The sequence below is a fragment of the Chenopodium album genome, chromosome 22, assembly GCF_948465745.1.
Source record: "Chenopodium album chromosome 22, dcCheAlbu1.1, whole genome shotgun sequence".
Taxonomy (NCBI): Eukaryota; Viridiplantae; Streptophyta; class Magnoliopsida; order Caryophyllales; family Amaranthaceae; genus Chenopodium; species Chenopodium album.
In genome coordinates this window covers 40612991-40629040 of record NC_137855.1, presented here as the reverse complement: position 1 = coordinate 40629040, position 16050 = coordinate 40612991, and the positions used below count along the sequence as shown (strand labels likewise).

Below are 16050 nucleotides of genomic sequence, written 5' to 3'. Positions count from 1 at the left end.
CATAAGAGAATAGGCCCTTAGTAGTAGTATAAATATTGTAAAGCTTTATAAATAGGCTTTTTTGGGGGGTTTTTTTTTCTAAGGTTAATTTTTTGTAGTGTTACAATTTAATTCTAGACCAATTTAGTTAGCAAGTAGAATGGACTACGAAGTAATATTTTTTCAATTTTGGGGTTTTTTCTAAGGTTTATTTCTTTTGTTACATATTAATTGTAGACCAATTTTATTAGCAAGTACGGATACTAGTCCGTATTTTAATTTAATTTCTCAAAATATTTCACGAATGACATTTTTTTTTATTTTTATCTTTATTAGAAAATCGTAAATCATAAATATTATTGCAAATCATAATTCTCCTAAAAGTTAGAAGGGTAATGTGGTATAGTATAACATATTAACAGATAAAATTTTTTTACTTGCAATGTTGCAAATTTGCACCAACTAGAATTCCTGGTAGATGGGTAATGTGGTACAGTATAACATATTAACAATATCTATAATAATAGTCAATATATTTGACTAGGAGCACAACATGAAGCGCAACCAACCAACCACATACGAAGCTATTCATTTAAGCTACACAATTCACATAGGAAGTTATTCATTTAAGCTATACAATGCGTATAGAAATCTCATTTTACTTTAAGAACCTCATATTGTACATTTGCTAGCAAACAAACCAACTCTGATACACGTATAATTTGTATTAGAAATTAACGGTCTTTATATCACCATACTTCGTACAATCGTTAATTGTATTAGAAATTAACGGTCTTTGTATCATCATACTTCGTACTTGCATATTGTATTGATTTATTTTGTGACAATCTCATATAAGGGATTTTGATATAAACAAGTTACACAAAAATGAAGCTGCAAAGTATAAACCATATGCAAATGCATTTGCTGACACTGAAAAAGTGAAAATAAAAACCACTCCCACTCAAAATTCCACTGTTGGCCTTTTGGCGGGGATTTTGCTATGTACTATTCTGACACACATTCCTTCTTTTTGATTGTGTGTGTGTGTTTTTTTTTTTTGGTTAGGAAATCATATGTTGGGACTTGAGATATAATCAAATAATAATTCATGTGATTATGATTATTATTACAATGTTAGTTATTACTGGTATTATTACGGAGTATTATTGAATTTGTTTTGTTTTTTGAATTGTATATCTACTTCTTATTTTGTAGTTGAGGCTGAGAAGGCTTTTATTTGTTGGACGTAGACGTCTATTTGTTAGACGTAAACGTCGAGCAACTCGCTTGCCTTCTCCTTCTCCGGTGGAGCCACAGGCAGCTGAGCCCCTGACCGAGTCACAAGCTGCTGAGCCTCCGGCTGATATATCCCGAGGAGCACCCGAGATAGTCCCCGAAGTAGAGCACCCGAGTGTTAGACGTAGACGACGTAGACGTCGAGCAACTCGCTTGCCTTCTCCTTCTCCGATGGAGCCACGGGCAGCTGAGCCCCTGACTGAGTCACAAGCTGCTGAGCCTCCGGCTGATATATCCCAAGGAGCACCTGAGATAGTCCCCGAAGTTTTTGATTTAATTTTTTTTTATAAAAAAAAAAAAAAAAATCTAATACTACATATGATCATCAATAATCATAAATCACTATAAAATTTGATTATTTAATCTAATTCAAATTGTTACTATGTAGTATTGTATCTATTAATATGATAAATTGGATTGTTTAATCTATTAATATGTACATTTCTAGTTCCTTTTACATATTCTATTTTGAGCATTTTTTATTTTACTATTCCTTTTATGAAACTTTACATGATACTCCCAACCTTATGTGTGTTCTACTTTCCCTAAAAAATGTCATTTTTATTTTATATATGTTCATCTAGTTATATACCCCATACTTTACCTTGTCTTCATTTACTTAGGTAATCATAAAAGTGGTATTTCGTACTTGGGGCTTGTTTTTATTTACTGGGCTGAACTGAATATTTTATGAGAGAAGAAAATTAGGAATTGAACTAAACTGATTGGAATTAAGCTGAGTTGAACTGAAATAAAATGAAATGAAAAGAAGCTTAAGAGAACAAACTCTTACTTACAAAGTATTTTATTTATTAATCAAAAAATAAAATTATCTTCATTATAATTCTTTCTTAATCATCACGAATAATACGAAATGTAAATAATAAAATAACAAAGGAAGTAATATTTACTATAACGTAATTTTAATTTTTTATTTTTGTAAACAATGCATTATTGATGATTGGTATGCTATCTTGGCACAATAGTGACCCACCACCCACAAAATCATGGATCCGCCATTAATATATTAATACAAATATATTAAAAACACTTTATGACATAGAATGATAGAAATCAATGATAATATAAAGTTTAAAATGTGTAAATTTTGCAGTTATCCATAAATTTTAGTTTATACCGTTGATTGCTTTAAAATTTTATTTTTATTTCCTAATATATTAATCGGTCAAGATATTGAACCTGATCACCAGTTTCAAGATGAATTAGGCAATACTTGGTACACTATTTTGGGAGCTGAGCTGCTTAGAAGACTACATGAAGTCTACGGATTTATTCCAATATTGAGAATCTTTTCAAAGAAATCAAAGAATGGTCAACATGGTTTCTTCGTAAAAGAACTGGAATTTTGTTACCATTTGACTGATAGGGTATCAGTTGACTCCAGTCCGTTGTTTCCAGCAACGGCCAAGATCATAACAGATGGTGGGAAATTAAATCACTTAGCTTGAGCCTTCAATTGTATATATTCATGTATAGTAATATAGAATTGAATTTCAGAATTTATTAATTTTACAAGAACTACAAGGCTGTGGCAGCATAATAGATCCTAATATCAAACAGTTCAAGCTTCATTGTCCTTAAACTTGATATGTAGACTTTAAACCAACTAAACACATCACCTATTGTTATGGCCACACAAAAATTGTTTAGTATTCCAAACAGATGAGTGTTAATGGAAGCATTGTTTTTCCAACAAGTTCAGTCTCACCCTAGTCTGCTATTTTACCATTTACAAACACTTCCCCTTTATATATTCTTTCCGATTCCCATCTAATTAACAAATCAGCTGCTTTCTACACTCACACTAGTCTTGTATGTGCCTTTTACCTCTTAGCATCAATCAATCCCACATATCTCCTTCCTATAACAGCGCTTCTGGTACACCCTTATATTTATTTCCTACCCTCAACATCCAATGAATTGAATAGAGTCACCATTAACTAGAGTACATGTATCAGCATATATAGATATTGTCTACTAGTTCTATATATGTTCTTGTTAGGGCCTATTATTGTGTATAGTGTATAGTTATCGGGCCTATCTCATGAGCCCTAATTTATTTGCTAGGTTGTATATATACGCTTGCTATACTCTAATGAAAACTACAGAAAATCATTTCGTGACATGGTATCAGAGCCAATCCAATTCTAATCCCTAATTTTCGAACTTCTACTCTAAATTGCTATTCTAAATTGCTAAACCCGAATTTCTCCTCTAAATTGCTGAATTTCTGATTTTTTTTAGTCTGAAATTGCGATCTTATTTTTTGAAATTTCTACCAACTCTACTCTAAACTTCTGCAATTTTACTCTGACTTCTTATTGCTAAATTGCTACTCTACCTTACTGAATTTCTACTCTATAATTCTTTATCAACAATGGTGAATGCTAAGTCACAATCATGGTTTACCCACTGCAATCGATCGAGTCATGACTATGGTGGCTGCTTTCTTGTCCATGGGCTACCCGATTGGTGGCTGGAAAAATATGGGAATAAAGGCCTATTGCCATCTTCGTCTATTGCTTCCCCTATGTGTGTTGTTGCCGCTTCTTTGACTGTTGTCTCTCTTTCTTCTACTACTGCAGCTTTGTCGCTTTCACTGCTGCACCATTCGCCAGGCCGCGGGAACAGCATGCGGCCCTATCCCGCGGACACTGCTACAAGCCAGACAAATCTGCCAAGCCGCTGGGATATCCCGCGACCCTTCCCTGCGGCCGCTGCTACCACTTCGACTACTGCTGCTTCTTCTTCTTCTCATCAATCTGCCAACACTACTCTTATGTTGGGTGGGGAATTTGCCAAGTATGTTGTCACTACTTTTTCCTCTAATCACTCTGTCAACACTAACCCAATTGTGGGTAGGGTATTTGAAGTTCCTACTGATCGTATCACCGGTGATTCTTTTTCTCTATCTTGGATAATTGACACAGGTGGCTCACATCATGTAACGGGTGACGAGTCTTCATTATTTGATACTCAATCAATTTTACCCTTTCCCGGTTGGTCTTTCCGATGGTGCTCAAGCCTTTGCAACAAAGGAGGGTCGTGTTTTCTTAGCGGATGGAATTACTCTTGAGCACGTTTTCTTTGTTCCTAAATTAACTTGCAATTTGATTTCGGTATCTAAGTTGATTGATGATTCTAATTGCTTAGTCCGATTCACTAATTCTCTTTGTGCTATACAGGATCAATCCTTGGGGAGCTTAATTGGAGGCAGTGAACAGATAGATGGACTATATTATTTCCGGCGTCTCCCAAAAGTGTGTGCTCCCACGGGTCCGGAAATTTCTACATTTGAGTTGTGGCATCGTCGTTTGGGGCATCCATCGGAGAAAATTGTCAAATTGCTTCATGCTATTCGAGGTAGTACTAGTACTAAGTGTTTGCATAAAGCTTGTGAAATTTGTCCTCTAGCTAAACAAACCTGAGACAGTTTTCCTGATAGTGATAGTCGTGCTAGTTGTATTCTTGAAATGATATATTGTGATTTGTGGGGACCGTATAAGACGACTTCTACTTGTGGTGCTCATTATTTTTTTACTATTGTTGATTATTTCTCGAGAGGTGTTTGGGTTTATTTGTTGAATGATAAAACTGAGGTTTATTCTTCTTTTCTCTCTTTTTTTTGCTATGGTTAAAAATCAATTTGATATTACTGTTAAGTGTGTAAGGAGTGATAATGGAACCGAATTCAAACACATGCTTCCCTATTTTGATGAACATGGCACTCTATTTCAAACCTCTTGTATCGGTACCCCTCAACAAAATGGTCGAGTAGAGCGTAAACACCAACATATATTAAATGTAGGAAGAGCATTGATGTTTCAAGGCAATTTGCTGATTGATTTGTGGGGAGAGTGTATTCTTGGGGCGGTTTATATTATTAAACGCACTCCTTCTATCTTGATAAGAAAACTCCATATGAAATGCTTTTTGGCAAACAACCTGATTTTGATACATTGCGTGTTTTTGGGTGTCTTTGCTTTGCTCATAACCAAAAAGCTAAGGGTGACAAATTTGCTCCTAGGAGTAGGAAATGTGTGTTTGTGGGTTACCCTCATGGTAAAAAGGGTTGGAAGGTGTATGATTTGAAAACCGGTGATATTTTTGTTTCCCGTAATGTTAAATTCCATGAGAATGGATTCCCGTTTGTGAAAGATGGTGATTTGGTTTCTTCTACTGTGGGTGCCGAGAGTGTGCCTAATGACTATGTTGGTGTTGATCACGATTTTCTTGATGATTTGGAAAATCATTTCGTGACAATTATGTTTATCAAAGCAATTCGTGTATATATATATAGTGTACGCTTAAAAATGAAAAGAGAGAAAATGGTGAGCAACCTGAGACTTGTCTTTGGCATCAATAAGATACTCACCATATTCATAGAGCTTCTCAATGTCCATAGTATTGCCAGAAGCATCAAAATCAGCTAAAGAAATAAAAAAAACAACATAAAATGGGTACTAGATTTAGAGATGCAGAGTATAGATTTGTGGTTTTGGAATATATATTAGGCAGTCTTGATTGACTGTAATATGCAGATTAAAATTCTACTTGTTCAAATGATCACAACAACTACATATCATTGCCAACTAACAAGGAATTTTATATTGCGTAGTGACTGGGAAAACTCTTAAAATTTCAGAGAAAAAGTTGCACTAAACAAGTATCAACCAGCCATCAATATAAGCCATCAATATATTTTTAATTTCTAATGTCAGGAGCTTTTTCTCTTTGAAGAATGCCTGTAAGGCTGTAACCAATCGAATTCAACAATTTCTCTATTCAAATTATTTAAATTTTGGATTCTAAATGTCATAAAAGTATAAAACATTCCATTATTAAAAAAGAAGTTTTTAAAACATAAAAATCATGCCTTTTTCAAGAAATCCAAAAAACCCTATCAAAATTTCCAATCAGCCCATATTCATCAAAAGGGTAACCATAAACTTCAACATCATCACAAATTTATTAGTATTTTTTGAATCATACTAATATATTTAATTTCTATGAATCACAGATGAAATCCATAAGAAACAGAACAAATCTACATCATTGAAGAATAGAGGAAATTTTATTTTTTTTTAAAAAAAAAAAAGATAGATTCAATTCTGCAGCTAAAACTAATAAATAAAAGATTAAAAAGCTATAAAAGTCTTCATATAACCACAAGTCATCGCAATTAAAATTTTTTAAATAATTATAAGTTATTCAGTGTGAAGAAAGGCGCAAAGGGCAAAAAATATAGTAGATGAGTCGATGGCAATCACCCACAAGGCTTTAACCAACTACACAGCTAACAGCCTAACATCCCTAAACACTACATAGATAACAAATTACCCACAAGGCTTTAACCAACTACACAGCTAACAGCCTAACATCCCTAAACACTACATAGATAACAAAACACAAGATTGGGGGAATTAAAAAAAAAATTCAAGACTTAATGGACCAAAATGAAAACTCCTAGTTATGAAACACAGAAGACCCATCGTCTATCACACCCAACTTTGCCTCAACTCCTGCAACTCCTCGAGATCTTGCATATCAGGACTATAACTCAACTCACCATCATCATATCTTTTGAAGTAGTCAGTCAATATAGATGAGACCTCTTCAAGCAGATCACCTTTGATGGGAAAAGATTTATCCCCATGAGAATATGGAAGGCGATGAGCAAGTAGTGAACAGATCCTGCCATCTTTTCCAAACGCAACAATGGTAGGAAATCGATCATTAAAGAACCTTGTGAAGAATTTCTTAACCACAGTGTTAACAGCAACGCAGGGGTTATGCCATAATAGTTTACCTCTGGCTTGTTTAGAATCATCTCCTTCGGGTTCAGTAACTACTGTGGCATCAGCTGTGGAACAAGGAAAAATAACAGCATCCACATCAGAAGTGAAACGTGTATACGCATCATAAACTACAGAATTGTAACGAAATGGATGATCAAAGTAAAAAAGAATGTTCTTCCCCATATGATGATGCTCTAAACACATGTTGAGTAAGTCCAAGAACGATTCTAGGGTGACTTTGCTTAGCTCTGCCAGAGTTTTTTGGACAACGTGTTTCACAGTGAAGGGATATGCAGTAATACCATAAAGCTGCATAAGTTCAGCTCCAAAGGTATCTAAATAAGAGCCATTAGGACCAACAATGATCACCTTCTCTCCCTCGAACAAATTCTTGAGTATAATGGATGCGGTATTGTTATAGGGCGCAACCCACCAAGAGATATTCTGCTTGGCTAGCACAGTGCTGAAAATTTCAGGATACGACCGTGGATCTTGCCCATGCCATCAGGAAGATATACAACCACAATCTCCAACTCCTTGTCACTTTGCCTACATGCTTCCTCAATTTTACGAAGCCAAGGAAGCAAATTGCCCGAAGTGTAGAGGTACAACCCCAGAAGCTTTGATTTGAGTTGAGAAATAGGTCTTTTCTCCTTCCAAAATGCCTCACTTCCTGAAGGATTCTTCCTGAAGACAAAATCAGAGGTTCTGCAATACAAAAGGTCCTCAAGAGACGATGGAATAGTGAGATGCAGGCCAACTTTTTCATCCTCATCCTCATCAGTAACGAAAGGAAATGCGTGGGAGTAGTCTAAATGATACCAGGGAACAAATTCAAGATCCCCAAAGTGCCAAAGCTCATTGTGCAAGAGAACATTACCAGTGGGGGCTACGAGAGTACTTTTGGCCATGGACATGCCTCCAAGATACTTGCATACACGATGACGATGAGACTTAGCACGAAATGGAATTGCAAGGCAAGACAAAGGAAAAGCAGACATAAATTGGCTGAAGGCTTTCTTATCATGGGTCCAGCCATCTCTCATAATAGCAACAATTACCATCTCAAATCGATTCTTCATTTTAGAGTATAATTCATGACAAGCAACTGCTACTTTCCAGGCAATGGAATTCCAATTAACAGGCACCATGAAACAACAAAGCACGACGTACTTACCACTAAGTTTAAGATTCTTAGCATCTACTATAAGACCTCTACGAACCAAACAACCCTTTCCAGAAGGAAACAACAGGGACTTAACATCAAGAGGCTTGCCAATCTCGATGTCACACTTAAATTGATACTTACTAGAATCATAACATTCTTTATAAACTGAGCTTCCCAACTGTTTTGAAACACAAACATCATGAGAACGTTCGGATTTTAAATTTATATTGCTGCCATCCAGTGCTTTTAAAAAGTTTTCTTCTAGCCAGGGTTCTATAGGAGCACAAGGAAACATGTACCTCCTTATTTCCTCCTTATCCAACTTTAACTTCTCAGGAAATTTCTTCCGCTTCTCTACATCCATAACCTTGTTATTGGATTAACAGAAAAATCAATTAATAATCTCTAAAAATCAGGAAATACAACTCAAAGATTTGGATACCATCCTTAATGATATTATGTCCATTTGTACTTTTTTAAGATTTATCTCTTGTTCTCGTGTTAAAAGAGATGACAATTTTGTTGCGCACCTTTTAGCTTAGCTAGTACCTTTCGGAGTTGAGCAAGTGTGTGAAAACTTTTGTCCACAAGAAATAGCTCCGCATGTATTGTTAGACAATATTTCTAATTAGGCAAAAGCTAAGAAATGCCCCTAGGGCGGCATTGGGTAAGACAATTAAGTAAAGTAAAAATATTAAATTAAAATGAATATTGATTGCACCAATTAACGCGTAATTTTAACATGCATTCCCAAATTAATTTTAAAATATTTTAAATGTTATCTAACACTCGAAGGTATTCGTTAGCAAGATCCTTCTAATTAATAATTGCTTGCTTGGTTGGTAGAAAAACAAAATTGATTAGTAAATTTGCAAAATCAGACCAGTTGAAATTCTAACCAATAACGAAATTGAAGCTAGAAATAACATGAAATGAAAAGCAAACCTTGACATTCGCCTTTCTACTTCTCTTTTTCTTACTAGAATCAGAATTAGAATCAGACACCATTATCACACTGCAAACAAGAACAAACAGCACTTAAATTAAAATTTAAAAAAAAAAATCAAAATTAACCCAAATAACATACAGAGAGAGAAGGGATACTAACTCAAAATCAACACAAAACAATTTCTTTCAAAAAAAAATCAACAAAAAAACAATAATTGATCAGGGAAATTTATTTTTTATTTTTTTTTTACGGCAATTGGGAGTTGGGAGGGATCGAAGGCTAATGTTCAGTTTAGCTTGGGGCCTAAATTCTAAAGGAATAGGGACATATAATTTGATAAAGATATAAAAATAAGGAAAAAATACACTTCTTTTTTTTTTTTTTTTTTTGAGGAAAAAATACACTTTAGTACGGAGTAATTACTGATTAGTGATCTCACCTTGCCTAATTTACTTTAAATAATTTGACTTATGATTATTTTGCAATAATTTTAACTTTTATTTGTATTTTCATTCTTCAATTCCGATTACCGATAACTTAAATAAAGAGTTAAATGTTTTTGTAAAAAAATTTCCACTGTTTTTTAACACTCGCAATTACACAATTTTTTTCACGCTTTTTGAAAAGGTGTAGACTAGGTAAATGAATAAATTAAGCTATGATATTTAAACTGTAGCAACTAATCTCTTTCTTCTTATCGGTGGTAAAATTTTGTAAATTAATCGATCTGTTTACTTAATCTAATATATTCCTTAAAATGTGTGTCAAAAGGGTGTGTTATAAGTAAATGAAAAACAGAAGAACTGAAAAAGTATATAATTATCACAACCCACCTGCCTTCCATGGCTTTATTATAAAATCACAGTGAATCCCTCCGCTGAAGCTGGTTCATTGAAGGGGTCAAGGTTCAAGGTTTTGTATGATAAGCTTTCCATGATTTATATGAGAGTATGCTTGGTGTTGATCACCTTGTAAGGGGAAGTTTCTGTCTCTTGATCAATACTCTTATTTAATGATGAGAAAGTAATAATTTGTTATTTTATCCTTTTCGTTCATATTTTAAGGTTGTGTGTTTTGTATGTGTGTGCTTTTGGGGTGTTGATAGGGAAGGAGTTTACAATGGTGGTTTTTTTGGAGTTAACAATGTCGGTTGTTTTTGTTGGTGGAGATAGGTATAGTAGTTTCAAGACGGTGGGAAATTTTGTGCTAGGTACGACATCTTCGGAACGATGGGGATGAAGTTTTGATCGAGGTATGGGTAAGGTTTCGGGGAGGGTTGATTTCGTTATAGGTGGTTGGGAGGGTGTTTAAGGTGGCTGAGGTTGAAGACGGTGGTTTAGAGGGTTCAGATGAGGTTGGCGTAGGTTTTGGGTGGTTATGGTGGGGTGGGTAAGAGGTGAGGGTCACAATGGCTAGGGTGGTGATGAGGTAAGGCGACTTCAGTGGCTAGGGTGCGTCTGGTGGGTGGCCTGCTGGGACAGGCGTTCAGGATGTTAGGGTGAGTGACTTAATTTAATGATCCCACTTTCCCTCTCTTACCCTTAATCACCTACCCTTCTTTTTGCTAATCTTCTTTTATGAAATTTTTTCTTAGAAACTGTGCAGCTATGCAGATAATTGAATACGGAGGTAGTGCTTTACTTCAATGTTAATAGTGACCAAGTAACATACCAAAAGGCAAACATGAAGCAAAATCACCAAGTAAACCACAACCACTCCATTATAACTTAACTGATACAAAAACCAAAAGTTATATCACAAATGAAAAAGCTTTACAACTCAAAAGCACAAGAAATGGAGAGTAAGAAAGGAAAACTTTTGGTTTTCTTAATAATGACCCACACAATTCAGTACATATAAATACAATATAAGAGTCTTCTTTCCATGTTTCCTTCCCACACCAACTCATTCCAACAGCACAAGAGAAAAGAAAAAAATTGTGTTGTTCCAGGTTTTGAAGCACCCTATCACAACTCTTACATTTTTTGTTCTTTTGGGAGAAACGTGTTGGAGTGGGATCTCAGCCAAATATCCCTTTCCATATCAAGTCTAACGAGAAGAGACTCTCCTTAAGAATGAACATCTGGGGCTTGTACACAGCATAGCCATTTTTTCTGCAGAGTCCAAGAAAATCAAAAAATAAGTCGGACATGAGATCAAATTAGTTTCTAAGTCCAAGTTTAATCTGAATTGAGGCACCTCAATAATTTCTTGCCAATAAAAGTGTGTTAAACAGTTGACATAATTTTTACAGTATTGAAATGATGTCATTTGTACATGATAACATATGCTCTCTAGTCTCTATGGCAAATGGCAGTCGCAGACTTCAGCGTTCAAAATGGGAATGTCATTGAAAAGAAAGATATCAATATCCTCTAAAAGTTATTTTCCTATGATCATGACAAAGTTTACCTAATATACTACCTCAAAGCTAGTTACAACTCAACGATATCCCAAAGCTAATTAAAATCTCTGTGTTTGCTTATTTTATCATCTACCCATACCCACCAAATCTACTTTCTCCATTGAAACAGAGGGAGTATATGATTAATCTGCATATATATATATATAATATTTTACTTGGGAATGGCAAGGCTTTACTGGGAATCAAAAAAAAAAAAAAAAAAAAGGATGTGTTGCAATAGAATGCACAAGTTGCTATAGATTTTGTACACATACTTTTATCAGTCATTTACCATTTCAACCATTAAAAACAAAAGATCACACCCAGAAAGCAGAAAACAAAGGATATGACAGATTAGTAAAGCAACAGGCATGTAGCATTTTCTGTGTCTCAAAAAACCTCCAAATGAATTGGCCACAAGGCCAACAACCAAGTTAGGTACTGACTAGAAAAAGAGAAGAAACCAGTATGTAGTGTGCTCATCTGTGTATCTCTCAAACAAGCAATTAAAGACAGCCAAAATGATGCAGATGCGACAGTCAAATCAGAAAGAGGAAAAAAAAATTACTGGCTGAGACTTGGTGGGCTCCATTCCAGGCCTAGATGTGGGCTGGTTCTTCGCAGGGGACTCAGGTTTCCCACCTGTCTTCTTTTCATCCCTGGCTTTATTAAAAATCACAGTGAATCCCTCCGCTGAAGCTGGGTCATTGACATCCCATTCACCAAACTTGGGCAGTGGCCTTCCCTTGTCCTGACAATAGCCAAAGAAGGGGTCAAGATTTTGTGTTATGCATTCTTCCAATGAGGAATCGGAGAAAAGTGAAAAACACAATTAATACTCTGACCAGGATGTTGACCGCTAGAGTTATTTCCAAGTCCTGCTGGACAAACCCTACCAACCTCCCTCACTCCCCATATAAAAGTAACATACATCTTATTCAAACTTTACTATGCAACATTGACATCAACTAAAAATCATAATTCAACTTTGCATATGATATCCCACATCTCATCCCCAGATCTAAATCACAATACGAAAAAATCTTGCTATAGCAATACAAACAGCAGCTGGATATAGATGTTCTAATATTATTATATAAATCCAATTTCTGTTTTCACCAACATTGGAGATACACTTTGTAAGGGAAGTACAAGCAACAGCTGAGAACAGAACACTACACCAAGACAGAACAATAAAATTAGGGAGCTCACTCAATCAGTAATATAGGTCTGTGCACACATTGACAGTGATTTTACACAGTAAAAGATCACTGAATAAAAAATTATTTTATAATTAGGCAAAAACAAACATAAAATTTTATAATGCATGAAAGAAAGGACAAAAAATTGGAAAATAACTTCAAAACTATATGGCCCTAAAAGACATAACAGCAACAAAAGATAACAAATTTCTGACCCTAAGTCGCTTGAAATAGCTTCGATTGGCTTTTTCTTGTGAGTGTGCAACCCTACAAGACAATATTCCCAAAATTCAAAGAAATTGAGACTTAAATCTCTAGCAAAATTAAGAAGCTGGTCACAGCATAATTAAACCTCCAATTGTGCATTTCTTAATCCAAAGAAATTAGAAAAAGTTGTTTCCAGGTTGATTTAACTGACAAGTACATAAACAGTCAAATCATTACCAAATTTAAAATAACAGTAAACAGGGTAAACACAGAATGTGCAACTTTTTCCACTAAGATTTTAACCTACTCAGTGTTTCGAAGGCATGAGGCACACTAAGTTGACAGTAGCTAATAAAGGAAGTGGTAAAGACATGCACAAAGTGAAGCAAGCCATCACATGTTTTTAGCTTATAGTAAAATAGGTAAGGGCATGGAGATTAAGGATAGAGAAAGTAGGTGAGTCCATGACCGGGTGAAAAGCCAAATTTAAGAGAAGAAGTTCAGCAAAGCTTATTGAACTGTTAATGTATACTCTATGTGGGACAACCATCATTGGTATATGTATACTTTAAATATTCCAAATAAAGAAAAACAAAACAAATTTAACCCAGAACCACACATATAAACAAGAAGCTATAAAATCACTAGACGCTTCATAGTAGCACATCATATTCTATGGCATATAGAAAATGGAAACAATAAGATTCAGGACAAGGGAACCTACAAACGGTAATTTTAATAAGAACAAAAAGGCATGCCTCTAAGGCCCTCAAGGACCATGTCCGAGAGCCTATCACCCTCAGCACCTCACCTCAGCTCATGCTTTTATATAAACTGCAAGTTCTAAACTAGATTCAAACCAGTGCTCAACAAGCAAGATCCATTTTGCCGGGTCTAAGAACATTTGTGATATTGCCTGCAATTGCACATAGACTCCGACTTAGCATATGATAAAGCCAGCCCAAGCAAAAGCAAGCAGAAGTTGTATGAAGGCTAAGCTCAGCTAGGATTACAGCAGCAAGGTAGCTGCCAGCTGACAATTCCTCTTCCACAGACTAGCTGCATAGTCAAATCTCTACTACATACTATGACCCCTTTATCACCCAGAAGCCAAAAGGACCCAAAGGGTGCCAAAAAAGCCAAGATACTCGCACATTCGTATATCATGGGCATTGATATCATCCACCACTCCTAAATATCCATCACCAGTACACTCTAAATAGGCTGCAGAAAAAATTTGTCCAAAAAAATATAATTTTGAAGTCCTATCTTTAATATAATCTTAAGGACTCACACTTTAAGTGTTCGATCATCAAAATTCAGAAATATCTATATAACCACTCAAGGCAGGATGGAAAATGGCCTAAAATCCACTCAATGAAGTTATCAATCAGCTACAGGAAGCTGAAATACTTTTGGATAACTAGGTCAATCTTACACTCCTTCGAACTCGTGCCATGAAAAAATATATCTGTCTATGACATGTCGAAAACACGAGTAAAACAAAACAAATCCATGCTTGGCAATGACTTAGCTTTCAAACAAGGATTCTAGAAAATGCCAGGTTAAGCTAAAATTTATCAGTGCCACACAACTTTCACAGATAGTTTAAGTCAGCATCTTCTAATCACTTCTAGACAATGATATTTTCCAATAACGCCATAATTGAAAGCAAAGAAAAAACAATATACCAAAAAAAACATTAGTTCAAATTGTGTAAACCAAACAAACCCATTGAATTTCCATATAGTGAGGGGGGGAAATCCCAGAAAAAACAATCAAAAATAATAAATAAATAAAATCCCAATTCAAAACCATCAATTCCTATCAAAAGAGATTCCTAGGTTTAAAATTTTTAATTTGATAAATATAAAAAAAATATAAAAACAAAAAATAAAAAACCAGCTAGACTGAATCAGGAAGCTAGAAATGGTAATTCTGCATAATAAACACATCAATCAAACATAAGAAAATCAATCAATTGGGAAATTAAAGAAGATGAATTGTAAAAAAAGAAGAGTCAAACAAGAAATCAAATCAATCAAGAAAACCCAGAAAAACAGAAGAATTAAACCCAATAACAAAACCAGATCAAATCAAACAAAACATGAAAAACACAAAAAACCAAGCTGAATTGCGATGAATCTAGGGTTACAAACAATAACAATCAACAAAAAGATGATAAATTTCAATAATAATAATAATAATAATAATAAATAAATAATTGAATTTTGACTTACCGTCATGAATACAGAGAGGAAAGGAAGAAACAGGGGGAAGAGAGAGAAAGAAGAGAGAGATTCGAATGAAATAAAGAAGAAGAAAAAACAAAGAAAAGGGGGAGAAAGAAGATGGAAGAAGTAGAGAGAGAAAATGGGGGGTTTTGTTTTGACGATGACGAAGTATTGTATTGTGAAATGGAGAGGAGAGAGAATTTTTGTATGAAAACCCACAAATAGGCATGTGAACGTGGGGACTTTTCAGACTTCATTCTCTCTCTCTCTTACGAGAATGTAACGCCGTTTGCTTACGGCGTTTAAGTCCATGTTCTTTTGAGCTGTTGTGGTTTACTTCGAGAGTCAGTTCTCATTTACTGAACTGAGTTGAAACGAATTGAACTGTTTATGAGATAAGAAAATTAGGAGCTAAACTAGAGGTGATTAATAGGCGGGCCAGGCCGAGCTCAAGCTAAAAAAAATTTGCCACGTATCGGGCCGGGTTGGGCCAAGTTTCAGGCAGGAATTATTGTGCCCAAACCCGCCCAAAATGGTCAGTCCGTGCGGGCTTTTCAGGCCGATCCTAAACAATCAATTAAATTTGTGTAAAAATGTATTCCCAAACCCGCCCAAAAAAAAAAAATTCGGCCCGGGCTGGGCTAACTTTGATCACCTCTAAGTTAAACTGAATTGAACTAAACTGATATTAAGCTGAAGATAACAGACCCTAAGTAATTGAGTATTAATAATCTATTGACCTACCCTGCTCTACTTAGAAACTCAAAAGTACAAGGCTTAACCTTAACT

The 16050-nt window shown here is 35.1% G+C and overlaps 2 protein-coding genes across 2 annotated transcripts; both read right to left on the bottom strand.

The window, feature by feature from the left end:
* Positions 1 to 6797: 6797 nt before the first annotated feature.
* Positions 6798 to 10058, bottom strand: LOC145604469 (putative nucleoredoxin 1). The gene is made up of 4 exons (XM_081660355.1): positions 10048 to 10058; positions 9211 to 9280; positions 7594 to 8632; positions 6798 to 7549 (listed from the first exon to the last, which is right to left on the bottom strand). Exons 1-4 carry the CDS (start codon positions 10056 to 10058, stop codon positions 6798 to 6800), a joined length of 1872 nt encoding a protein of 623 aa, XP_081516481.1.
* An 855-nt stretch (positions 10059 to 10913) lies between these two features.
* LOC145604951 (protein NOI4-like) lies at positions 10914 to 15448 on the bottom strand. The gene is made up of 3 exons (XM_081660947.1): positions 15268 to 15448; positions 12187 to 12369; positions 10914 to 11328 (listed from the first exon to the last, which is right to left on the bottom strand). The coding sequence occupies exons 1-3, from the start codon at positions 15271 to 15273 to the stop codon at positions 11284 to 11286; spliced, it is 234 nt and encodes a 77-aa protein (XP_081517073.1). The 5' UTR covers positions 15274 to 15448; the 3' UTR covers positions 10914 to 11283.
* Positions 15449 to 16050: the final 602 nt, after the last annotated feature.